General features: G+C 48.4%; 2 protein-coding genes across 2 annotated transcripts in view; one reads left to right on the top strand and one right to left on the bottom strand.

The window, feature by feature from the left end:
• Positions 1-264: 264 nt before the first annotated feature.
• Positions 265-8963, bottom strand: ADCK2 (aarF domain containing kinase 2). Its single transcript, XM_032106908.1, has 8 exons — positions 8034-8963; positions 7214-7360; positions 5575-5703; positions 4829-4924; positions 2771-3022; positions 1821-1949; positions 1654-1707; positions 265-1069 (listed from the first exon to the last, which is right to left on the bottom strand). Exons 1-8 carry the CDS (start codon positions 8961-8963, stop codon positions 926-928), a joined length of 1881 nt encoding a protein of 626 aa, XP_031962799.1. The 3' UTR covers positions 265-925.
• Positions 8964-9954: 991 nt separating this feature from the next.
• Positions 9955-25341, top strand: part of DENND2A (DENN domain containing 2A) — a 58361-nt gene continuing 42974 nt past the window's right edge. Inside the window, exon 1 of the mRNA XM_032105862.1 lies at positions 9955-10045. The gene's annotated coding sequence lies outside the window, so the exon portion shown is untranslated. The remainder of the gene's footprint in view (positions 10046-25341) is intronic.

Here is a 25341-nt window from a genome sequence, read left to right as displayed (position 1 = left end):
TTAAAATAACTGACTGTAAATGCCACGTATAATCCAGTTCTTCTGCTGGCTTTGATTTTAAACATTTGCAATGTGGTTTTGATCCGGTAGGAAAATGCTTGGACTCTGGTTTGAAAACTGCTGGGAGAAAACCCTAAGTATCTGCATATCAGTTAAGGTTTTGGGCAGAGTGAAACCAGGGAGGGTAGTAGAGAAAATCACACAGAGGGGAGAAAAAAAACCTCTTAAGTTTCAGAAACAGAAAAATTAAGACCAGGACAAATATTCCCAGAATTTGTTTTTTATTATGGAATTAGATTTTTCTGCCTAGGTAGATATTTTATTATGCTGTTTATAATTCAAACTCGTATCATAGTGTACTAGAGTACAGAAGTTTGAACAAAAATTGAAATAGTCTGTTTTTGTCATCCAAAATGACTAAGAACAGACCACTACATGCAGGATGTTAGGACACTTCTACAATAAAAGTAGAAGTTAGAAGTACAAAAGACAAACAGGTTTATTGGCTTTTTTCAGCCTGAATGTGTTGCTTAGGTGGTGCTAGAACATCATTTTTCATACCATAGTGACAGATAAGTCAGTAAATTAAATATTTAACCTGGTATATTTTAAAACAGACTTGATCGATGAACATCTTTTTGAAGATGTTTTTAAAAACTACCAGAGCACATTATCTCTTAGAACTGTGCAATGAGTGGGAAATGTCCAGTTGTGCAAATTCTTCCTGCTTTCTGGAATAGACCTTTCATGGATCATCCCACGGCTGGTGCTTGGCTGAAATGACTGAAGGCAGCATTAGTGCAGAGCAACCACTACACAGCATCGCCCTGGGGTACACGTGACGTCTCCCCTTCAGCTTCGCTCTGTGTCAGCTCACAGGCAGCACAGGTATCCCCCACAGGGAGAGGGCAGCAGCGACAAGAGTCTATTTGAGGGCAGAAGCTGCAGTTTTGATGAGCAGTGGCTTAGCTGCTTCCAGGATGTCCAGTTCAGGGTCCAGTGAACGTCCTAGTCCTTCCAGAACCATGATGGCAAAGATGATGGAAGCAAAATTGCTCTCGAGCTTCACCTAGAACCATAACAGACTGAATGGACTCAATGGACCTTCTTTTCTTCTGTACCCCTTCAACCAAGGTACCAGCTCTGCCTAAGCTGAGAGGGAAGGGAAGAGGCTGGGGAGAGCATTTGCACACCTGAAACTATAATGTAACTCCACCAGTTGGACTCTGAAGCCCTGTGGCTGACAACCTTCTCACCTCTAGGTCTCTTGATTTCCAAAGTTGTTTGCAACTGTGGAAACTTGTCCCCCAAGTAATCAGTTTTAAGGAGGTATCTATAGTCTAAGGGACTATAAAAAAGATAGGAAACACTACGTGTTACAAAAATACTCCTTTTGGTAAACAATATCAACCATTAAATGAAGTATTGAGACAAAAAAAAAACCCCAACAAAACAGAAATTTGGCTTGGCAGAATGTGTATAAGACCTGAGAAACACCATGCCTGCAACACCTGGATGCACTCCAGCAGTTGCTCTCCTAGCAGTTTGTTTCAGAAGTCAGTCCCCCTCCTTGTTAGCCTGTCATGTTCCCAGCAGTTCTCCCTCCTGAGATGAACTTGCAGCTATTAAAGGCAGACAGTGACAGGACCTCACCTTATGGGTCATCAATAGTTTGAAGACACTCGAGAGGAGATTTCCCACCTGAAGCTGGAATACACAAGGAGAATTCAACGGCTGATCGAAAAACCCTTTTGTTTCAGTTTTCAGTGCCATGTTGCACTGAATTGCAGGTAGGTGAGGATGTGACATTGTGCACTTGCCTTTCCCAAGGCAATGGTGTTCCCCCGGAACTTGGTCACAAGTTCTGCCATCTCAGCCTTGAACTGCTCGATGTCCTGGCACTGGTTGGCACGGGCGTGGTGGAGGATCAGCTCTGCCACCCTCTCCCCCTGAGAAACAAGTTGAAAAGCACAATCAGAACTTGCTCACTGGTGACTTGCAATCAGATGCTTGCAGTTCTTGCTTTTAGTAGCTGAGAAGTGCCTCTGGCAGCACAGGATGGGCGTGGATACAGGGTTTAGCATGGACTCCTTGGCATGCTTCAGCAGACCAAGACAAAATGTGTCCCTCTTGAGGTCTGTTAGCGAGCCCCTCACCCTGCAGCTGAGAGACAGCGACAGGCAAGTAGGAGCACAATGTTTGTTCTCAGAATGAGCAGGAGACACCAGCACTGGGTTCTCTAGTCCATGTGACAGTGTGTTTCAAGTGGGCAGGAGGATAAAGTAGTTCCCCTTACATGGAGGAACTTAGCAGGGGTCAGACCCCCCCCCCCCCCCCCACACCCGTTTTGCTTCCTCTCTCTACAGAGACTGACACAATGGAGGAAGGCATTGTGGGCCTTCCAGCAGCAAGGCTGCAGAGGGGAACACTATGTGTGGCAGATCAAGATATTAACCCATTCCCTCCTCTTCTCTAGCAAAACCTGACAGATTCTGTAAGAGTGGCTCCCAGGCATTCATAACTTGCAGCAGAAGCCCTTCTAAGCAGGAAGTGCCAGGCAGTGCTTCCCATTTAGCACCTTCTAGTTCCTGGGGCCCTGAAATTGCTCTGCTCTGGTGGCCTCCCTGCTGTAGCTGAACATCTTCTCCCTCTGGTTGGGGATAAGATGCTAGCAAGCCTTCTTGCCCCTCTTAGCACTTTAAGGGGAAATGGAGAGAAAACTCTCACTCTGGCTGTCAGATTTCCCAGCCCCATGCCCGAGGGGCCTCACCTGGCCCTGGACCACAGCTGTGAACACGGCACGGAAGTTCTGCATGTCAGCGCTCTGCAGCTCGGCCACGATCCCAGCATCCAGCAGCACCAGGCGCAGCTGCCGCGGGGGCGGCCGCACTTCCAGCACCAGGGTGTCACACAGGTCCACCACGGCCACCTGCTCTGGGTGGGGGCTGCCCGGCCGGGCCATGCCTTGAACCAGGATGTTCCCAGGGTGCAGGTCAGCGTGGACAAAGTTGTCAACAAAGATCTGGAGGACAGGTAAGTCTGAGAGCAGCTCCTTCCAAGCAAACCTGCCCACACCAAAGCCCCCAGGCAAACGGCAGAGACTTGTTTGTGGTCTGTTCTCTGTCATTACCAATGATGGGGCATCACCCTTGGCAGCACCACAGCAGGTGGATTCTGCTGGAGGCCAGCTCTGGTGACAGGGCTGGTACTCAGGGAGTCAGCAGAGCTGCGTGAAGCAATCCAGTGTGTTTGCTAGAGGCCAGTAGGACAGCCAGGAGTCCCAGCAGGGAATGGCAGTGCCCTTTGGCAATTAGCCCTAAATTAGGGCACACTGGTGGGCCTTAGCAAAGAGTAATGCAGTAAGAATAGGCCATTTGCCATTCAGTGGCAAAGGTTATAGTGAATGGTTAAGTTTGCCCAGTGCAGGACACCAACCCACATTACAACTGTATTGAAAAGTAAGGAAAACAAGAGAAGAGGAAATAAATCTGTGTAGATCTTCTCTGACTCTGTTAGCACTTAGCACCAGAAAGGAGTGGCAAGAGGACAAGAACAAAACAGTACTTTCCCCCCGCAACCCTCCTGGCAACTTGGGACTGCAGGACTTCTTGCCCCAAGGAGTTTCTTTGTATTTCATCGATTTCTCCTATGAATTTGTTCAACTGCCATGTAAAAAATTAGAGCTGTGTGAAAAAAAAAATTTTGGTGTTCTCTGAAAAATATTACTTCTGCTAATTTTATGTCCTCCTCATGGAGAAACTGTACACAATAGATCCATATTCATTCTCGTGCACTCATGACTGTATAATCTCTGTCATAAGCTACTCATCTTTCTGCTTTCCAGAGTTAAGAGTCCAAATTATTTCACCATTCTGGTATGGAAGCCATTCCACATGAGTAATCATCCTATCTGCCTTCCTCTGCACCTCTTCTAGTTCTACTACAGCCCTTGAAATGGAGGGTCCTAGACAGCGAGGGACTAGAACTGCAGAGTACTCAAGAAGAGGTATTTGTTTTACTTCCAGACATAATGTTGTTTCTTTGCTCTTTAATTCTTTCCTACTCCTAAAATTTGAAACCAATCTTAGCATAAACTATTCTAGTCCCATCATTGCTTTTCTGAGTGGTAAAAGCTATTTCAGAGCCTGTCATACTACATGGAGCCAGAACTGGAGGCTCACTGCTGCCCTAGCACAATGCTGCAGCATTTCATCTGACACACACTGCCCACTCACTCAGTATTGTCAGGAGCTTTTGCAACTCTTCCCTGCTGGTTCTCCTGGCTCCTCACAAGAGACTTGCACCACACTCTCAACACTCCTTTCTAGATCATTTGGGATTATTTCAGATACAGAAGAACTAGATAGCCAGAAGCTGAATCAGCCTGGTTTGTTTTCTTTACTCCAGATTTAGTTCTCCCTTACAAAAATGCAGTTTTAGAGGAGTTGATAAATGAAGAAACCAGCTCACTGATTTCCCTCTGAGTCACATCTATGATCTCTGCAGAGCACATGACATTTGCTAATAATGTTGCCCTTTATTAGTGCAAGGTACTTGGGCAATATGTGAATATTCATTGAATGGATTAGTGGGTGTCCTAAGCAAAGGCTGACCGAGGTGCACAGGTCAGTCCTACTGTGTGCAGGCAGACAGTAGTGACAGAGCCCTGTGTCAGAGCCTGAGCAGGGGTGTATCCAGCCCAGGCTTTACACAGACCAGATACAGGTAGGAAGCAAATGGGTTCGCTCTTCAGCTCCATTGTCTTATCCAAAATGAATAGCTTCTGCAGGAAAACAACCTTCACTTGCAGCCCCAGCCAAGTGCCTACCATCTTTAGCAGCATGTCCATGCCCATCTTGGCCAGTCTCTGCCGCAGCTCTGTGCCAATCTCCACGTGCAGGTAGCGCGAAATGGGCTCACTCTCCTGAAACAGAGACAGAGCTGGGGTCAAACACCCCCTGCATCCCACCTTCAAACACACCTTTACCTGGGTGCCAAGAGTTCAGGGAAGGTGATAACAGTACCCTACAAAGGACTGGCCAGAGAGAGGCTGTACCTAGCGTGATGGAGAATGTGAGAGAACCAAGGGTTTGTTCCTTGGAAAGACGACAATATTCCAGGGCCAGAAACACCCTTGTCAGGATGACATGCAGGAAAACTAAGCCTGAGAGTAGCTTTGGTCTGTGACTCAAACATCCACAAGGGAAGTGAGGCAAGAATCAGAAACTGTCAGATTGCTGAGCTCCTTGCTTTGACCCACCAGAGAGGAGAGGTGAAGTGTGGTGTTGGTTTGCAAAGCACAGACAAGCACATGGTGGCTGGACACACTGCTGGTCTGCTTGGCTTCAGGCCAAGTGTTCACTTCTATATGGAATTGTCTGCTACCTGTCTTCTGGGATCCACTGCTTGCAAACAAAAAGAGTGGAATAGACACTAAGGACATAAATCTCCTTAGGCAGATAAAAAAGCATCCTTCTGCCTCCAATCCCTCCTTCTCAAAAAACCACTTCCTTGCCACGTTCTCCTTGGGGCCTTCTCACTGCAACCATCGCTCCCAGCCCCTGCAATTCTTACCTCAAATGTTTCCACTAGAACATCTGCCGTTACCAAGGGCCACAGGGGAGTTGGAAACTTCACAAAATCGACATCTAGGAAATTTTGTCGGAAGCGCTCCAGATTTCTGGCTTCATAGCGTAAGTCAATCTCAAGGGAGAAATAGAAAAGCAGGTTGGAAATTAGATCAACTAGGATTAGATCTTCAGGATCCTGTGTGAGGTGCAATACTCCATACCAACAGAACTAGTCAGAAAGACAGAATGGAAACAAAGTAAGAGTGGTGCTTCTTACAAGCTTATAGCTTCCCTGATGGAAGAGGAGCAGACTGGGTAATGGGTGCTCCACAACCCAACACCTTTGAAACAGGGGGGCCTTACTAGAGGCATGGTGTCTCAAAATAGACCAGGAACATATTATATTCAAGGATACAACAAGATCCTGAACTGAATCCTATCCTGAACTGAAGCTTGCTGTCCAAATAGCTGGGCAGCCAGACAAAAGAACTGCAGCCCCAGCCTCACTTGACAGAGAGGCAGCCATAGCAGGAAGAAATTTAATGTAACATGTACAAAATAATCCACTATGCCAAGTCCAGGCCCTGGTTCTTCAGTGATCCAGTGTCTTGACACAAGGGCATCTCTCCTACTGTCTGCTGCTGCTCAAGGAGGAAGGATAACCTTACCTCACCTCCCTTGTCTGGCACTGGGGAATATCCCAGGAACACTTCCTGTTCACTCAAAGCAAAAAAGCTACAATGTTCTTCTAACCCTCAGTGTTCTGCACATCCACCCAAGCTCTGCCGAACTGGTACAAATGACCTCGAGTCACATCTGACCCCAGTCAACAGTTCCCAGCATGGATTTACTGTGTAGAGGTTTTGCAATTGTAGAAAATAATTAGACTTCCAGAAGCTTGTTACAGACTTCAGACTCTGCAATCCAGACACAAAAATGAAATTAGCAGATAATGGCTCATTTTATAGAAATGTAAGCCTAATTAAGCCTGCAGTAAGATCTTTGTCAGTTTGATAGCAGCAATGTTTCAGGACTGTGTCTTTTTAGAAGACATTAGCAAATCAGGATGTTTTCAGATCTGTGTGCAAAATTTTAATGACACTGGGAGTCTGATAATACAAAATAGAATGTGTTATTAACTTATGTAAAAACATAGTATTTATGCCTCTATAGATATATATCAGTGCTAGCAAACATGACTAGTGAGTACAGATTGCAAACATATATGTAGAATTATAGAAAAAAACCCACATGCCTGACCACTTGCTTGGATAGGTTATTTTCTTAAGGACATGTGCTCACCTTTCACAATGCTGCAAGAAGGACTGTGTCTATGGCTAGTTAGCTGTTCAGGCTGTCCACTAGAAAACACATTCAAAGTCTAAAAATTATTTTCAAAGTCTAAAAAATATTTTTAGATCGAATAAAAACTGCTTTTTCATTGCTTTTCTACTTTGTGAGCGTATCAGCTTTCTTACAGTAACATTATGTGATTTGATTAGACTGAAGAAGAGAAGTAAAGAACAAGCCAGCCTTCATCTAACCATTTAAAATGTAGTGGTGTGAACAGAGTTAGAGCCAGCCACTAGCAAGACAAAGGGCAGTTTTGTTTCAGTAGCTGGGGACCATGACATGGCACATACCTGCTGCATCATAAGCTTCTCAAACTCCTCCACAATCTCTGTCAAACTGAGCCACTTGAACCCAGGGAGAAGTCCAATGATGCGGCTGCCCATCTTCATCAGAAGCAGATCCATCTGCACTTGCTGGACCAGCCCAGGGTGCAGGACCTGCACAAGAATGAGCAGTGGCAACATTAACCCCCCAGATGCTCCGTGCAATGAGCTCAAGTGATACATTTCAAATACACAGAACCCAGGTTGTTAGACTGGGAGCCAACCAGCTTCCTCGGCTATCAGAAGAATTCATATTTGGACATTGATTAGGTTGTAGAGAAACATTTTATCATTGCCAAATGCAGTGTATCTGTGGTGGAGACTACAGTCTCACACAAAGACATTTTCCACCACTTTCAGTCTCTTGCCCTGTCCCTGACTAGTATTTGAAGCTGCTCAAATACAAGGTTTCTTTAAATAAACTTTGTATTGAAAGCACTTACATGTTCCAGATTTCTTCATGTGAGAAAGGGGATCAGTCTCTGGAAGGTGCAAGCAACCTTAATATTAATTCTTTTAATGTAAATTGAGCCCTTGTAGGCATTCCTAGTACCCACATACCACATCAAATCTTGAGCTCTCCGTTTGGGAAAAGCTGGGGCCACTGCAAGTGTGGATTGTGGCTGGCTGGAACAAAAGCCCTGAGAAAGGACACCAAGAGAGACAGCATCCCTTCTTGTTCTACCTGGCCCTAGCCAGCTACTCCTCTCCATGGGAATTAAAATCTGACGGACCTCAACCAGCACACTCCGTTTTATTACACCTACCATTCAGGCACATGACTTACTTTAATGGCTACGGGCATGAGATGTCTGGCTGATGAAGGATTTGCATTCAGGAGCGGCTTGGCCATCTGCTCCATAAGGGACATCCTACTCACAGGACTTCCCTGGGAGCAGTCTGCAGAACTCAGTTCCTCCCTGCTCCTCTCATCCCGAATCTCCTTGCTCTTCCTCTTTCTCAGCCACCCGAGGAGGCCTCTTAAGCCTGACACTTCCCACGCTTCAAAGGCGGACCTGAACTCCGAGTGTTGCTCCAGCTCCTTGGCCCGGGAGCCAGCAATAGCAGCGAGGTCAGCATAGGCTTTATACACCTGGGCAACGCAGCCCGAGCCGACCGGCTCCCGGCTCTGGAACTTGAGGATGCCCATCCAGTCCTCACCAAAGGCCTTCCTCAAGAGCTCGTCGGTGTGGCCCCATGGGTGCGGGCTCACCTCGACGTGCAGCTTGGAAAACTCGTCACAGAAGGCCTCGGAGAAGAGGTCCCTGCGGGTGCTAGCCCACTGGCCCAGCTTGACACACGTGGGGCCGGCGGCCTCGGCCGCCCGGCGCAACAGCCGCAGCCATCGCGCGCCCATGCCGGGCCACAGGCGGCTCAGCGGGTAGAGCAGCAGCAGCGGCCCGAAGCGCAGCAGGAGCCCGCAGGCGCGGACACCCAGCCGCAGCACCAGCCCCAAGCGCCGCAGCAGCCCCCGGGGCGGCCGCTCCGCGCCGCGCTCCGCCGCCCACGCCGGGCCGCGCTGCCCCGGCCTCTCCTTCCAGCCGGTCCCAGCGGGTACGGCCGCGGGCACGGCCAAGGCCAGGGCGCCCCAGCGCCCGGCGCGCAGCCCGGAGCGCCCCGCTCCCGCCCGCCCGGGCAGCGCCGGCCTGATCCTGGCCGCGGCGGCGCGCGCGAGGACCGGGAGCGGGAGCAGCCGCGCGGCGCCGCCGGCCACCATCGCGCGCGCTCCCGCCACCACCGCGCGCGCACCCACCGCCCGCGCCGGCCCCGCCGCGAGCAGGGGGCGGGAGGGGGGCGCTCCCAGCCAATCAGCGCCCCAGAGCGCGGCGGCGCCCCGCCCCTTAAAGGGCCAGCAGCGGCAGCCCGGCGGGAGCCCACGCGCGGGCACGCGGGCGGCACCCGAGTGCCGCGAGGGAGGCGCGTCCCCGAGCTGTCCCCTCCGCACCGGGAGCGTCCCCTCGGGATCGGGCTGTACTGGACGGTGACAGGCGGGAAGGGGCTGCGCTTAGGCCGGGGCCTTCACACCTCCGTCTGTTTTGAATCATAGAAACATTGAATGTGCTGAGCTGGACGGGACCCATCAGGATCATGGAGTCCGACCGTCGGCCCTGCACAGGACACCCCAGGAATGACACCGTGTACCTGAGAGCGTTGTCCAAACGCTTCTTGAGCCCTGTCAGGCTTGGTGCTGTGATCACTTCCCCGGGGAGCTGGTTCCAGTGTACAACCACCCTCTGGGTGAAGAACCTTTCCCTAACATCCAGCCTCAGATCAGCTGATAGAAATCGTGTTGCAGGTTTGAGGCATTCGTGGCCAGGTGCTCCCGCGCGATGAGTGTGTGACCCGAGCAGCCTCGGGAAGCCGTGGTAGTGACAGGTGCTGGGTTGATAGCAAGTCAGGACTTTCCACGTTTCCTCGGAAATCTTTCAGTTTGCAACCAGAACGGCGGGTTTTCACTCAGCTCTGGTTTGTCCTGCTGGCCTCGACACCGGCAGCCCCCGTCGCCTCCCTCGGGCATCCCCCTTCACCCCGGGTGGGCAGCGCAGGACGCTCCATGCCCGGAGCGGGGGGCGGGCGCGGCTGCCTCGGCGGCGGGACGGGACGGGGCGGGGCGGGGCGGGGCGGGGCGGTGCTCCCGCCGGAGGGCGGCCGGGGCCGGGGCCGGGGCCGGGGCCGGTGGCGGCGGGGGGCGGGCGGGGAGCCCCCAGCCGCGGGTCCGCAGCCGCCAGCCCGGCGCCGGGCGCCGCCGCCGTCATGCCGGGACACGGCCCCCCCGCTCCGCCGCCGCCGCCGAGGAAGGTAGGGGGGCTCCGTTAACGCGGGAGAGCGGGCAGAGGTGCCGCTCAAAAAAAATCTCTAATTCCGTCTTCCCTGCCACCCCACAACTTGCTTTTCTTCACCCCTGTGCTGCGTTCGGCTGCAGAGAGGGAAAGCGGAGGCCGCGAGCCGAATCCCCCCGCGCTCCCGGGCACCGCCGCTTTCCCGCCGGGACGGGGAGGCTGCTGCTCCCGCCGGGCGCGGGAGGGCCGGGCCCGCTGCCCGAGCGGGTCTCGGCCGGGGGAAGAGGGGCCGAGGGGACGTGGGGAGCTGCTGAAAAGCTGACCCGAGCGGGTCGGGAGCTGTGGGGCGGAGGAGCAGCGGCAGCCCCGCCACCCAGCACGGGGCCCCTGGGTGAACTCAGCCCTGCCTCGGTCTCCAGCACAGAACAGAGGAGGAAACGCTAAACGCATTCTTTGGGGGAAGCCCGGGCCCTGCTGGAGTTCTCGGTTCGGCAAAAACCTGAATCTCCCTACGACATTAGCCCTGCAGTTCTCTGTCCCTGCTCTGGACAGCCTGCTTTCCTCTTGCTTTGCCCTCGGCTGGAAGAAGCGCCTGCAGTTGTGTGCAGCCTGCGGCTTAACAGGGTGGCATTTCTGACTCCCGCTGGGGATCGATGGCAGTATTCACCTGTCCTGGGGAGAAAACCGCTCGCTTGCCTTCTCGCTCTTGTACGCAGCAATGATGAGTGCTAATGGGTTAGGCATGGAGTTGGTGGAGAGCAATGTTGTTTGGGAAGGGAGCAAGGAAGAAGTTAGAGCTGGCTGCTGCTGTGGTCCCAAGGTGTCAATTTCAAACTGGGGGGTAAAACCATGCCAGGTGTATTTGGGATGCTTTCAGAGGTTTTGGCTTTATGAGTATCCAAGAAGCATGGCTCTTGATGGTCCGTGCTGAAAAAGTGACCGTCATGGTGGAGTGAGACTTTCTGACTGCTTGGGTCTGCACTGGAGCCTCCTCACAGGAGCAGGGACTAAGTGCTAAACATGGGCCCTTAATCCTGCTCTTTACAAGAACACAGCTTGTTTCCAAGACAGGTCAGCAAGTTGTTCCTGATCCTGAGGTACTCTCAGGCACCCTTGCTCTTGCCATTTAAGTAGTTGTTTAAGTTTGTTGCTTTTGGAGAAGAGCATCTCCAGCCTGGAACTCAGCTGGGAGGATATAGAGATGACCAAAGGGATTTCCATGGGGCTTTAATTTGCTACTATGAGGGGAGCTGCTGGTGTTGGTGGTGGATTAAAAAGCTGTTTTCTGTGTTGGCTGCCACCTTACTGACCGCTGGTTCTTGGTGTGTGGTAGTGAGGTCCAATAATGTGTACTGGCTCTGTTTCCTGATCCACCAAAAACGGAGTTGTTACTGCATCCTGGCAGAGGAAAGGAATGCATTTCCTCCACCCTTGTGTTGTGTTCTGAATTGTTGTCATTGGGGTAGTGTTTGTGGGGTTTGGTGCTTGTTTGGTTTGAGGGATTTTGTTTGGTTGTTGTTAGGGTTTTTTAAATAATCCAGACAGTGTTTCAGCCTGTGAAAATGGATAACTACTATGTTGGGTCAGGCTTGGAAGCAACTGAAAATGCTAAGTATGGAAATGAGAGGAAAGCCACAGGACTTCCCAGGGTAATAAGGCGCCTTTTTGAGAAACGGAAGAGAAAGCACCGAAAACAAAGGGCGCTGGAGTGGCTGAGGATGTAAAAAGCAGACCAAAGATTTATGGCTCTGCTGGGACCACTCTCTGCCTGCGTGGGTGAGAAGGTTGTGTGCTGAAGCCTGGGTTGGCCCTTGGCACATCCATGTCCTAGCAGTCCATGCAGAAGACACTCCCTGTCCATCAACTCAGATCCAAAGTGCGGTGTTCGTTGTAGACCAGAAGTGCATGTGGAGTGTCCCAAAGTACTGCCCCCAGCTCGCTGCCTTGGGAAATCTTTTAGGACATTTTGTCTGCAAAGACAACCTCTGTGTGTTCTTTCTGTTCTCCAGAAACAAGAAGAGCATTTAGATCCTTTGTTAGACACTTACAATAGGCTTGTCTTTCTCCCATGCCTGGTATATTTGCCTGTTAGAAATGTTCATTTTGACAAGGAGATAATAAATAAAGACCATGTAAACTGTGTTTTTCAGACATGATCTTAATTCAGGAGTAGCTTTTCCAATCAGTTATTCTTGATATCAGCCATAACAACTAATTGATATGGACAGGACTTAAAATCTCTATTTTGCTGGGCACTCTGAGGGCACAGAAGCAAGCTCAATCCTTCCCCAAGTTTAAGATATTTGCCAATGAAATCATCACACAACAGAGCCAGTCTCTTAAACATGGAGAGGTGCTGGGCATTTCAATAGTGTCTGATAAGTGTCATATTCTTTTGGATCCCCCTGACTGCATTACTCAAAGCAGCTGGTTCTCCCTTCCTTTTGTAGCACCTGACATTTATTTCCTGGCTGGAACTGTGTGGAAGCTGCTCCTTCCTAAGTGGAGGCCAGACCAAGGGGAGGAAAGGCTCTGTAGTGCACTATTAAGCCCACGAGAGTGGAGAAGAACCTCTCTTAAACTCTTGTTGAAACTGGTTAATTGTGATGATCTTAGGCCTCCAGAACTGGGGTATAAGCTCTTTAGGGAAGCATTTTTTAGCTGAAGGATTTAAGTACTAGTGGCTGATATGTCTGTTGGCAGGATCCCAAGAGCTGGCTGGAAGAGGCCTCTACTATGAAAGAAATGCTGAAATAGGACTTTTAACACACTTGCATAGCAGTTCCTTACGGGCTGAGGAGACTCTCTGCAGGGAAGAAGGGAGTGGGATGTAGCTGGAAAGAAATTTCTTGTTTCATTCAAGTCCTGACAATAAATGAGTGATCCTGGCTTTGCTAAGATACAGCTCAACTAACATTGTATCTGAGGTATCTGTAAGCACCCTTTTACTGCACAAGGCAGGAGAAGAGACAATGTCTTCTTGACGGTAGCTCTGAAGTGCAATGGAGAGGGCAATAACATCTTGTTCTTGCTTATGGGATTTTTTTGTTCCGGTTTTCACCTTGGAGATGCTTTATCAGCTACTGGGAACTGAAGCAGAGGCTGAAGTGTGAGGATATGCATGGCATCTGGGGGTGGCTTCATCCCAGGTTTTAGTGAAGATGACTGTATGGCAGAACCCCTGGCTTCGTGAAGGCTGTGCTTTTGAAAGATAGCTTCTGCAGGGGCCTTGGGTCACCTTGAAGTTGGGTGCCTAAGACAAGCTGGAGTCCCTGGAGCATCTGACCTCTACAGCCTGGGATTTCAGCCTAGCACAGAGTGGGCTGAGGATCAGTGCAAGGTCTCTGTTAATAAAGCACTAAAAGGCATCATCACTGTCTTACATAAATAAATACTTAAGATCCTATCGGCTGGTCCTATTCAAGATCTCTCCCAGCCTTTACATGGTTCACCACCCAGCTGGACCAAGGCACCCTGTGTCTCTGGACATGGCACTGATGAGGTGAAAGTCACAATTCCCCAGGCCTTTCCCGATCAAAGCAGTGATTATTTACCAGTTCATGTCTTTCAGTGAGCTGGGAGCTCAGTGGGAACTCATGGCAGCAAGACACCTTTGGGGTTTTGCCATCATGATGGTCCAGTCCCTCCTGTGCTGAGACAGCTCTGAGCAGCTCGGAACCAGATCATGTGGTTCCAGCCCGTCATCCTTGCAGTTGCTCACAGAGGCTGTGCTCTTGGGATAATCCTGGCATGATGGCTGGGGTGATCCTGTGCTGAAACCCCCTAAGTTTGTAGTGCTCTGAGGTAAATGCACTGCCTAAACATTTTCTGGGCAAATGTGGGGGTGCTGTGTGTGTGCAACAAAAACTCCAAAAGGGAGCTCATGGGAAATCTTCGTTGCAAGATGCTTGAAACACTGGTACTCCTTTCTTTAATGCAGATAACATGTCTTAAGAACATAATTTCTCTCTTTTCTGAAAATAGTACTGTCCCATGGTAAAACTGACGGAAGTCAAGCATAGTTGGAAGGGCAGAGGCTTGAAAGAATAATGTCCTGCTGGAATGAATGCTGTGAGTGCTGGTATAATCTTCATTCTTTGCTTCAGTGCTTTTTCCCCTCCCCAGGTTAGGGAAACCAGCTGCAGCTGGCATATTGTTATTTTCAAGGATTTAGAAAGCAGATGCAAGAGTTAGTGGTGATTAAAGGTCATTTTTTACTGATTAAACTTGTTAGGATCCAGTACATCTCTGAGGCCTTCTTGTATGCTTTAGGCAAGATGGTCATCCCAGTGCTGGGGCACTGCCAGTCAGGTTTGCTTGGGATCTCCTGGTTTTCTTGTTTTTAATAACTGGTGCAAACAAGAATTTGTCTTGACTGTTACCTGTTACCTGCGTGTGCTGTTACAGATGACCTTTGCTGAATGTGAGATGCTTCTGTGTCTGCCATCTAACAAGCAATTCCTTGGTTGGGAGCAGGAGGGCTGGGAAGGGAGGTGTTTGCACTGCAGCTGAGCTGCTGTGTCCAGCCCGGGCAGGAGTTGTTGGTCCTCCTCTGCAGGCAGAGCTCTGGCTCAGCCCTGTGCTCCTGGGCTGGGAACTGGCAGTGTTTACGTGATGAAACAGAGCAGAAGATGGCTTTTCCTGAGCTCTGCCTTTGCCCATACATGCACTGGCCCAGAGCCAGGATGGAAACTCTGTCCTCATGAGCAGAGAGAGGGAGATGGGAGGAGCGAGAGATGAAGAGGGGCCCAGAAGCAGAGGGAGTTAAAATAAGAACACCAACTCACAGAGACCAAAGCCTGTACCAGATGGGCCTGGCCATGCCCTGGGCTCTTCATGCAGTTGGCTCCACGTGCAGTGCTGACAAGATCTCATCTCGGAGTGTGGGTCAGGGGCCTGGACCATTCTGAGATGTGTGATGGAAGATCAGAGTAAAAGGCAAAAGGAAGGAAGCTAGACAGGTAAGCCAGCTGTAGTTCAGCCTGCTCTTTGGTGTCTGGACTCTGGGACTTGCTGCTACTGGTGCTGTGCCACTAAGAAGGCAGGTGCTGCCTTGTGAGCCTCTGTAGGAGCACTGCTTGGTTTTTAAGTATGGCATCCTTTAACTGTGGCCGGTCTTGCCTCCTCTGTAACACAGCATTGCTGATGCTGGTGGAGGTTTGCTCCACTGCTCTCATTCCCTCTAGAATATGTACAGCAGAGAGCCATTGATCTGAATGGAGCCTGGTGTAGGGATAGGTTGTCCCAGTAGATGCTGGCAGCTGTGTTTTCTGATGCCCATCTCCTCATCAGGCATTGTGGTAAGTAATCAGATTGGCTGAGCAGTTCAGCATATGGGGTGCTGACCCTGCTTGGAAAGGCTTTGCCTTGGTTGGATATCGGTGCAGGAGACTGTGCCTGGCAGAAAAGCTGCTCTTGGAGAAGCAGTCAGAAATGCTTTGCTCTGAGCTTGTTTGAAAATCTGGCCTAGATACTTAAAATGTCAAGAGCTGATGATGGTTAGGGGTAGCTTGAGTGGGGAAAGGTGCCACCTCACTTGGAAGTGGATGAAAGAGTTCTGGATGAGACCCTGCCAGACCTTGAGACTCCTGACCCTACAGATCCCAGAGAGTAGATGGCTCCTGACCAAGTTCAGGCACATAAGTTGTGTTACCAGTAATTTACTGGGGACTCTGGCAATCCACTGGAGAGACTGTTTCAGGGGGTGAGGACTTGCTGTTCTTTGCAACCAGAATAACTTTAAATGGCTACATGCTCTGTGTTTTAATTAAATTTCCCTTTGGGAATAAAAGTGGTGAAGTGTTCTGTGATCCTGCTACACTTAAATATTCTGTACTGTGCCCCCAGTCTGGCAAATCGTTTAAGCAGACATGTAGGTCACGGCGCATGCTTAAATCCACCCATCCGAGTGCTTTGGCTCCCAGTGCAGTACATCATTCCTGCTCTGGGGAGTTTGGGCTGGACTTCATGCAGCCTAATTGAAGATAGTGGGCTTTGAGCATAGACTTAAAATTAAGCATGTGTTTAGGTGTTCTCCTCATCACAAATGGTCTCTCACTCACCCACTTGTATTCTGTAGAATCATTTTATATTAACAGTGCCCTTGAACATGGGTCTTCTCTTCTTGTCCTGCAAGGCCTCTTGCTAAGTGCTTGCTGATAAGCCATGTTACTGTGAGCAGTTCAGGTGAGATGCTGTCACAGGCCTGGTATTTTGGAAGCATTGTGAATAGGCACGCATATGTGAATGATTAAATCAACTCATCAGGGTGTCATCTGGAGAGGAACAAATGCTGAGCTTGCTTTGCAGGCGGAGAGGGGGAGGATGAGATCCCCCTCTAGTTTTTGCTGAAAGCTTTTCCCCTCTGCAGATGTGCAGCTGCTGTAGTTCTTTGCCAAAAGGCAGCCGTGACTTTCAGAGCTGGGGAACGTGCACACATCTGTTTGCAGAGGAGAGCAGCAAAGGGGCTCGGGTCTCCTGTCCCAGGGGATTATGTTGTCGTGATAGATAGGGCTGACTGTCATGGAGGGAAATGGCAGATTTCACAGGGCACTGAGAGGGCACTTCATAAATATGAGTTTGCTTGCCAGTGTCAGCCAAACACCACCTTTCTAAATTAAAAAGGAAAGAGCTCCCAGTGACTTTTCAGACTATTGAAGATTTCTCTTTAAAAACATTAAGCCCCTGCAGAAGATGTGTGTTTCCTACATACAAAAATACAATGTGTTTCAGCTGCAAAGGATGCTGTGATCCCAAAGGCTTCACAGGGGATTTTGGGTAAGACTTGAATCTTGGGTTATCCAGAGCTCAGAGTGGCTTAGTAGCAAAGGGAAATAAATGTCCCTTACTAAAATTCAGAAGGAAGTCTCTGCACCAGCACACGTAGCACTTCAAAAATCAACATCTGGCCAAAACCAGACCCTGGAGCATCCTCCACAGTCTCCTGGTCCATGAGAGCTTTTTCCTTTAATTCAGGGAGCTTGGGATTAAGTAACTGAGAATCTGGTTTTCCCTGCCTTGACATGCTAGGCTACAGGTACAGCAATCCCTAGTCAAATGCTACAAGACAATTTGTTGCTGTAAAGAAATGTGTAAGGTACTGAGCTTTTTCCAGATGATGTCAGAAGCCCTGATCTATCTGGTTCTTGTTTCTCAGCTTTCTCAATCTCTGAGAGGCCTAAGAGGTTTCCTACTGGGAAACCAACACATGGTAACTGTTTTTGTGTCAGATTTCTGTCTCTGTCCCCTGAGATTACCATGAGTGACTCCAAGCTGAAGTTTTGCCATGGTGTCACCTCTCACATAACAGTCCTGCACTTGTGGTGGTGAAGGATACTGACAGCTATTGCTGCTTAGTCTGTGCTAAACCTTGCCCCATCAGTATCCTCTTGTTTGCACAGCAGGAAACTTTCCTTATAGAATGATTTAGCTTACTCAAATTCAGTGGGAAACCAAGGCTTTTCCCCTGTTAAATTCATAAATTCCTCCACTAGTCAAAGACAATTTGGGGTATGTTTCAAGGAAAATTAGGATCACCTCTAAAAGGCACAAATTTCATAAAATGTTGTCAGAATTTGAAGAGGTGTTTTTTTGGTTGTTTGGGGTTTTTTTAATAACTTATTCTGACATGTAATATATTGCTTCATGTTCCACTTGCTTAATGTTTGTTTGTATGGGGTAAAGTTATTTTTCTCATCCAAAGCAACTTGGAAACATTATCAGAAACAGAAACTTGGCATGTCAGAGCAGTGAAGGACTTCAACTGACCAGTAACCACTGCAGGAATACAAATTCTAGCTTTTCTGTCCTTCAAACCAGTATTCCCAGATGCCTAACCCAGTCCCTCTTGCCATTCATGCTCAAGGCAGCCTTTCATTAGAATTTTATTATTATTATTACTGTTAATAGACTAGACTAGACTAGACTATTTGAGTTTGGAAGGGACCCACAGTGATCAGCATGCCCAGCTGCCTGACCACTTCAGGCTGACCAAAAGTTAAAGCATGTTATTAAGGCACTGACCAAATGCCTTTTACACACTGACAGACACAGGACACTGACCACCTTTCTAGGAAATCTGTTCCAATGTTTGGCCACCCTCTTGGTAAAGAAATGCCTCCGAATGTCCAGTTTGAACCTTCCCTGCTGCAGCTTTGAGCCATTCCCATGTGTACCATCACTGGGTACCAGGGAGAAAGGCTGAGCATCTCCCTCTGCACTTCCCCTCCTCAGGAACCTGTAGAGAGCCATGAGGTGTGGTTTATTTTTACTTCAGATCAAGATCTGCTGTTTGAAAAATCAAGCCTGACCTTGGATTACATTGAGCTAGCTTGCTTTCTTTTCCTATCCTTTTCTCTCTCTCTCCTTTTCTCTCTCTCTCCCCCCCCCCTCTGTCTTTCTCTTTCCCTGGAAACAGGTAATCACCAACCCATTCTTTTTTCCTGACAGACTTGAGCAGATCAGCTGTTTCACTGTCTCTGTTGCATATGTAACTTTTTTTTCTTTTAACGTGTAAACAATGGGAGGTTTTTTGATGTGGGAGATTTTGGTATGATTTGCCATGAAATCCTTGAATGCAGAATTAAGCAGAAGAATGTATAATGCACCTTTTCTTCAGCAGTAGTTTCACAGAGTCAGCATGGCTTGGGGATACAGTGATGAAGCATGGTGAGACGTGTGGATGAGGTCACCCAGAAGAACAAGGTGATGTCACTGTCATTGCTCCATTAACTTAAGCTGAGCAATGACCTCGAAGTGAGGTTAGCAGCTTTTTGATGCTTTGGAGGAAATTTTGTGGTATTGGTTTTTCAGTTTCATAATTGAATTTAAAAAATTGTAAATAACTATTTGGAGAAAGGTGGCAGGGTAGCCCCATCTATTTTCTTCCCTCCTTTTTTCCCCTCAGTAAAATAAATAGGAAGGAGAGAAAGCCTAAATAGTGTTTCAGCTCCTTGTAAAGGGAAGGTTTAACACACACCCCCTCAATTTAGCTAAATTTTGGTAAGTAATGTCATTTCACAGTAAAGAATCTGACTCTTGTAACCTTCCTTCAGATTACCTCAAATATTTTCTTGAAAGTTTCTCTCTCTATTGGGTTTGAGGTTTTTTTGGAGCATACTGAATTTAGATCAAACTTGGCAAAAATTATTTAAGTTAGTCAGAAACCATAAGTAATTTACTCATCCAGCAACACTCAAACCTGTTTGTGATTCATGCAAATTGAGTTGCTGAGACCATGCAGCTGCATTTCAGGTATGTGAGTGTATCTTGAGCAGGTAAGTTAGTTTCTGGACCATTTCTGATCAGGTAGGAGAAACAGGCACTTTGACACCGTGGTTCGGAGTTTGTGAGATGCTACTTCACGAAGAGAGAGTACTTTTAGACCTCTTGGGAGTATTCTTAGTTTTCTGTGTGTCTTGGTTTGAAAAACAGGTGTCTGCCAAAGAAGGCAGGAGCCTCCCTTGAAATGAAAAATGCAACCCCCTTCCCTCCGAGCTATTATAATTTTGAACTTAAGGGGCTTTCAGGCAAAGATATGAGGAACAGGAACTACAGTTCTTTACTATTATATATCTATGTGTGTATAACCAGTCAAACAAACAGCAATAACTATGGCAGTAACAGCAAACAATCACAAACCCAGTCCCAGCCTTCTCGGCTGTCGGGCCCTTTCCCCTCGGGTGCAGTTCCGCTCGCAGCCGGCAGGGGCGCTGGCGGCTCCCGGTGAGCAGGGCAGGTGCGATGGTTCCCCCGCGGCTGCAGGGGGCGCTCCGGAGCGAGCTCGGGGAGCACGCGGCACAGGTGCCCTGGGATCCGGGAAGGGATGGGACAAAGGCTTCACAAACCCCTGGGCAGCCGATCCCGGTGTTCGGCTGGACCTTTGGGAGCAGCAGGCTGGAACAGCAGGGACGAGCACAAATCCTGGGTGGCTGACGAGATGTATGGAACTCCAGAGCTGCAGTGGGAACCCCCGGAGGTGTGGGCAGGCAGGGCATATGCGGCTACAGAGTAGCGAAGGCTCGAAGCAACAGCAGGGGCAGGGAAAGGCGGGTTTGGGAATCCCGGGGTTTCTCCCTGAGGCGCCCCAGCAGATGGTGAACAGTCCCTCTTCTAGTAAGGTGGGATGTGAGGGTCCCGGTGCAACAGCCGCTCCAGCGAGCAGGCTCCACTCACGGCAGAAGGAAGGCGGCCGAAAAAGCAGAAGCCCGCAGCGCTGACGAAATCCCTCCACAAAGATGGCAGCGTCTCTCCCTCCGAACGCCGGGAGCACCAACCAGCCCGGGCTGTACCCAACCCCCAGGTGAAAGGGAGTAGCCAGATGGGCCCCCCCTGTGGCCAGGTCTTTTGTTTTTCTTAAGCACCCAGTAATTTTTTGCCCTGGTAACATATATGGGAAAAAGTCTTTAAGAGAAAAAAGAAAACAGGAGACCTCCTAAAAACCCCAACACTGTGGTAACTGTATTTGCAAACACTGTGCCTCTCTAATATCCTTTTTGCTTGGGAAGGTGTATAAGCAAAGATAACTTCTTGCTAACCTATTTTCAGGGCTGAAGTTTCTCCTGTGTCTTACTTATTTTTTTAATATGAATGCAGTGAACCCACTTAGGGAAGGTTTTTATTAAGTAGATGCTATGCAGTCTGAACGTTTGAGTTATTACATGCAGAAGAGATGGGAAGAAGAATGCCTACTTGAATGCCAAACATTTTTTCTTACCAACCCAGAAGTAAATCAAGTATAGCATTACATAAGCTCTTCTTGTTCCTCTTCTAGTGGAAGAAAATGTTTGGGGAATTTCCCCTGAAAGATCAACTTTAGGTTTAGTTTTCCAGTTATGTTGGTAGGCATTCTCTTTTCAGTAAATAAAATACAGTTGTTACCAAAACATCCATTGTGTTCAACTGCCAATAACTGAGGCAACGTTGGGCAGCTTCTACCTTTGTATAAAGAACGTGGTTCTGGTGAGGAATACCTAAAAAAGTATAATCTAAAAGAGGGAAGATTTAGATTAAACATTCGGAGGAAATTCTTTATTGTGAGAGTGGTGAGACACTGCAACGGGATGCCGTGTCCCTGGATGTTGTGGATGCCCCGTCCCTGGAAAGGTTCAAGGCCAGGCTGGATGGGGCTTTAAGCAGCCTGATCTAGTGAAAGTTGTCCCTGTCCATGGCAGAGGGATTGGAACCAGATGGCCCTTAAGGTGCCTTCCAACCTAAAGCATTCCATGATCTAACTGCTCATAGAGTATTTAATATATGGAAAATGTGCATTTGCTGCAGTCACCATCTTTTACTGGGGGGGGAAACCCATTGATAGACAGCCTCTTTCCTGAGCCAGATCTTCAAAGCTGAATATGTAACGCTGATGCTTTTGGAACACTGGGGATGGGAATTTCACAGAGCAGCTTGCAAGTCATCAGGGTGTTATACCAGGTGGGTCACCCTAGTGCTGGCCCTCTGCTGTGGGAGACCTCATCTCTTGCTGTGCAGGAAACCTTTGCATTCTTCTAACATCACATGAGAACCTGTAAGAGTTGTCCCATCTTATCCAAAGAGGTTTTATGGACTTGAGCAGAGGGGGCTCTGCTTGTGTTTCTGTAGGTACATGTGTGTTGGGGATGAGCAGAAATGAGGTGAATGTGGAGGGTGAAATGAAAGCCACACCATAATCATTGCAGTCACCTTCAGTGCAGCTGGGATTTCCCCTTGCATTGTACTGGAAATGGCATCTTTATAAGCATTTAAGATGAAAGGGGATGATGTTTATTGAATAGTTCAGCGGACAGGGCTTCTGCAAAGGGTTTAACTCCAGAAGACTCCTACTTTGATATTTTGTTCCTGTAAAAAGGGCTCTTGTGAAAGGCAGTCAGTGCTGACTGCTTTGTAGTAATGAGGTTTTTCTGTGCACAATAAACAGTATCAGGGCCCAGTTCAGCACATCCAAACATCTTGGGTGGAGTATGCCCTAGTGGTTACCCTGGAATACAAAACTTGGATGCACATTCCCTGGGTTGGAAGCTTGTGTACAAATAGCTCTGCTTCAGTTGTGAGATAAGGGCTGATGGAGACAATTGTGCATGAGTGCTCTGTTTTTGCTCCGTTATCCAGCAGTGTGATGTATGTGAAAGAAAGTAAACAATGGAAACTCAAGTCCTTTATGTATGTATTGGCTTTAGCACGCGCCTTGGAAGAGAGCAGTGAACAATATGTTCTTGTTTGATAACTCTCCAGTTTCTAGGTTTTCTGCTGCAAGAAGCCCAAAGGAACACTTCAGCAAAGGAAAAAACCAAATCTCCCAAATAAGTGCTTTCAGTATTTCTCACTTTTGTTTTGTAGTTGGTGGGTTGGTTGGTTTTTAATTTAGTTATGAAGTGACTTTAAGCTTTTCAAGAAATTGTACCTTGATCTCTCTGAAAGTGGAATGAACTTCGGAAGAAAACATTTTCCTCTTCTAATAGTGAAAATTTATAGCATTCGTCAGTATTTGCTGCCAAGGCAGCATTATTGGTAGATTCATGGCCTCCCTAATAGCTTCCATGGAGCTGTTGGAGTTTGTTAGGCACTGCAAAATGACTAGGGACAAAAGAGAGTGGAAATGTGTTAGGGATAGCATAATTATGTATCTTGTTTTGGCAGCCATTTTTTACTGCCTCCTTGCTGATCAGTTGGAGGAAGGCAAAAAAATATTACTTGGGGAGGAAAATGTCTAGTAATAATGTTTTGAAAGGGATTTTTTTGTTGTTATTTTCCACAGAGAAAATGAGAGTGATTACTCACTTTTACAGTAATACATTACATGTTAACATAGGATAATCCAGATTTGGAGGGATTACAGGAGGCCTGTACTCCAGCCTCCTTCTCAGGTCTGAGCTCAGACCAGGTTACTAAGGGCTTTGGTTGGCTCTTGAAAACCTCCAGTAATGGAGACAGCAGGGCTGTTCCAGAGCTCTCTTTTCCTCATGGTGAAAAGAGCTCTTTCATCCTCATAATGAAAAAAATTTTTTCCTTATATCAAGTCTCTGTGTTCCCTCTCATCTTGTCTCTCATCCCCCAAGAGAGAAACAGCCAAGGAATTTGCTTCAGGTCACACACTGTGCTACACCAATGGTTTTGTTTTTATGAGGAAAAAAAAGATTAAAAAGTCACAACAGAATGTGGAAACCTGAGTCATGTCTCTGAAAGGGAGTGGGCACACAGGTCTCAGTTCAGATCTGACCTGGACACGCTTAGGTTTAGGTTTGTCAGTCTGTCCTCCAAGCTGCCAGATATGAGGAAGCTCTTTAGACATATATAGATTAATTCTTTTTTCTGGAAGTTGCCTTTTCAGGACTGTGATCTGTTATCTGAGGCATCTCCCACATTAGCAAGCTCTGCCAGCTCTGTGGAGCTGGATCTGGCGCCTGGTAAGCACCAGAGTTTACGAAGGTGCGGAGAGATGTGCTCTGGATTTCCCCAGCCATACCTAGATCTCTCTCCTGTTGCAGTCAGTGAAAAAGGAATGTGTGCTTAAAATTCTTTGAAAATGTTAGCTACTTCTACGGTCACAGAACCATTTAGGTTGGCAGGGACCTCCAAGATCACAGAGTCCAACCATTAACCTAACACTGGCAAGTCCGCCACCACACCGTGTCCCTAAGCGCCACATGAATACTATGTGGAGCTAATTCAGTCAAAGCTGGGACTTATTTGGGAGTTAAAATAAGGAGATGGAATTGCAAGTGTAAGTGCAAGCCTAGTAGGAAGGTTTGTTTAAAAAAAAATCTGATCCTTGGTTTTGAAAATGGGTCTTAAACTTCAAAGTCGTGTAGTCACTTTTGAAAATCTTACAGTTTTCTATTTTATTTATTTCTTGCCCTGGGGCTTTTCTACTACAGAAAGTGGCAGAAGAACATGCCACCAAGCCATCATGATGTTTTGCCAGCATTTTTGCCTGACAGTACCAGGAGATCAGATCTTTTCTCCCCTCTCTTACAAAGTTTTATGATCAGAGGCTGTATTGAAGCCCTGGGGCAGAATGTAGGGATGGTTATCTGCATCAGACTTGCTCCTTATTCTCTGCCCTTGTCTGCTGGGGTTCTGCTGGGGTTGGGGAGCCTTTTAAGAGCAAAGGGTCGTTCCTCACGTTGTTTTGTGCTCAGGTTGCCAAATTCCTGGTTGCAGAGAGGGTGTGGGCAGACAAGCAACGCGGTGATGTGAGTTGATTTTCTCTCTGTTGGTTTCTTGTCCGGGCTGCCTTGTGCTGGTTTCCCCAGGCCATTGCCCACCAAACCCCCTCCTCTGCCGGGCCGCCTCAGCGCTTCCTGTGCTCGGGATCACCCTGCGAGGGAGAAAGTATCAAACCGCATGTGAAAGGGTGGAGGAGGAAGAGCGATTTTTCCCTAGGATTTGGGGGTTTTGGTAGGACTTTTTTTCCCCGCTTTTATTGGCCACGAGTGCAATGACCGCTTAACCACAGGGACCGGGCTGGCTCCCTCCCCCACGCTTCCTCTCCCTGGCAAAGCAAAGTCGCTCAGATTTCCTCCCAGCACGGGCGGATGGCGGCTCTCAGCTGCATTCCTCTCAATACAAAAGGAAAGGAAAAACTGCTCTCTGCACGGGCAGATGGCCGACTGTTTCCTGGCAGTTCCGCTCCACTGTCCTTTTCCCCATTGTCCTGACACAAACACACGCACACATGCACGCACACACCCACCGAGAGCAGCCTTCCTCCTGGAAAAATAAATAAATGCAAGCCTTCTTTGCAGAGGTTTATTCCTCCTTGGAGCTGAGCAAGTTTCCTCCTCGTGATGGCTAAATTTTGGGCAGCTCACGTGCTGCCTGGCCCTGCTCTCTGCTCAGGAAGGCTGAGCGAGGGGATGATGTGCTGTACTGTGGTTGGAAGAGTTCCATAAGGAATAAGATCTGCAATAAACAGCTTCTGCCTTTGTGATGGCCAAGATACGTGGGAGAGTGAGGGGGAGCAAAGAGGAGGTTGAACAAGCCAGAGGGAAGCGGGGTCTCCTGAACTGAAAAGCAATCTGTGGGTGACTTTTTGCTGGAGCTCAGAAGGTGATGCTTGATAGAGACAGACTGTGGTGGGAGGTCATGGACTTGGAGCGGGTACAGGAAGGTCTCATGGAGCACGCAGATGGTGCCCCAAGGTTGTGGTGATGGACACTTCAGGAAGCTGTGTGCTAAATCCTCATCAGGAGGGACAAGAGTCAGCATCCTGCAGGGTGAAGGCCACCGAAGGAGAGATTTGCTGAGGCTCCATTTGTCTCCCTGATGATAACTTATTTTGGAAGAAGTTGAGGTTCTTCATTTTAATGCTCTCATTTC

The sequence above is a fragment of the Corvus moneduloides genome, chromosome 4 (genome assembly GCF_009650955.1).
Source record: "Corvus moneduloides isolate bCorMon1 chromosome 4, bCorMon1.pri, whole genome shotgun sequence".
NCBI lineage: Eukaryota > Metazoa > Chordata > Aves > Passeriformes > Corvidae > Corvus > Corvus moneduloides.
Note: the sequence above shows the minus strand (reverse complement) of the source record. Positions and strands in the feature narration are given on the sequence as shown.

Bases quoted from the DNA above. Each gene is read 5' to 3' on its own strand.
- ADCK2 (XM_032106908.1), bottom strand. From the start codon at position 8,963: ATGGTGGCCGGCGGCGCCGCGCGGCTGCTCCCGCTCCCGGTCCTCGCG. The intron at 4,925-5,574 runs GTAAGAATTGCA...TCTCTGTTTCAG, and splicing joins TTCTAGTGGAAACATTTGAG to GAGAGTGAGCCCATTTCGCG. The intron at 1,950-2,770 runs GTGAGGCCCCTC...CTTGTTTCTCAG, and splicing joins CAGCTGTGGTCCAGGGCCAG to GGGGAGAGGGTGGCAGAGCT.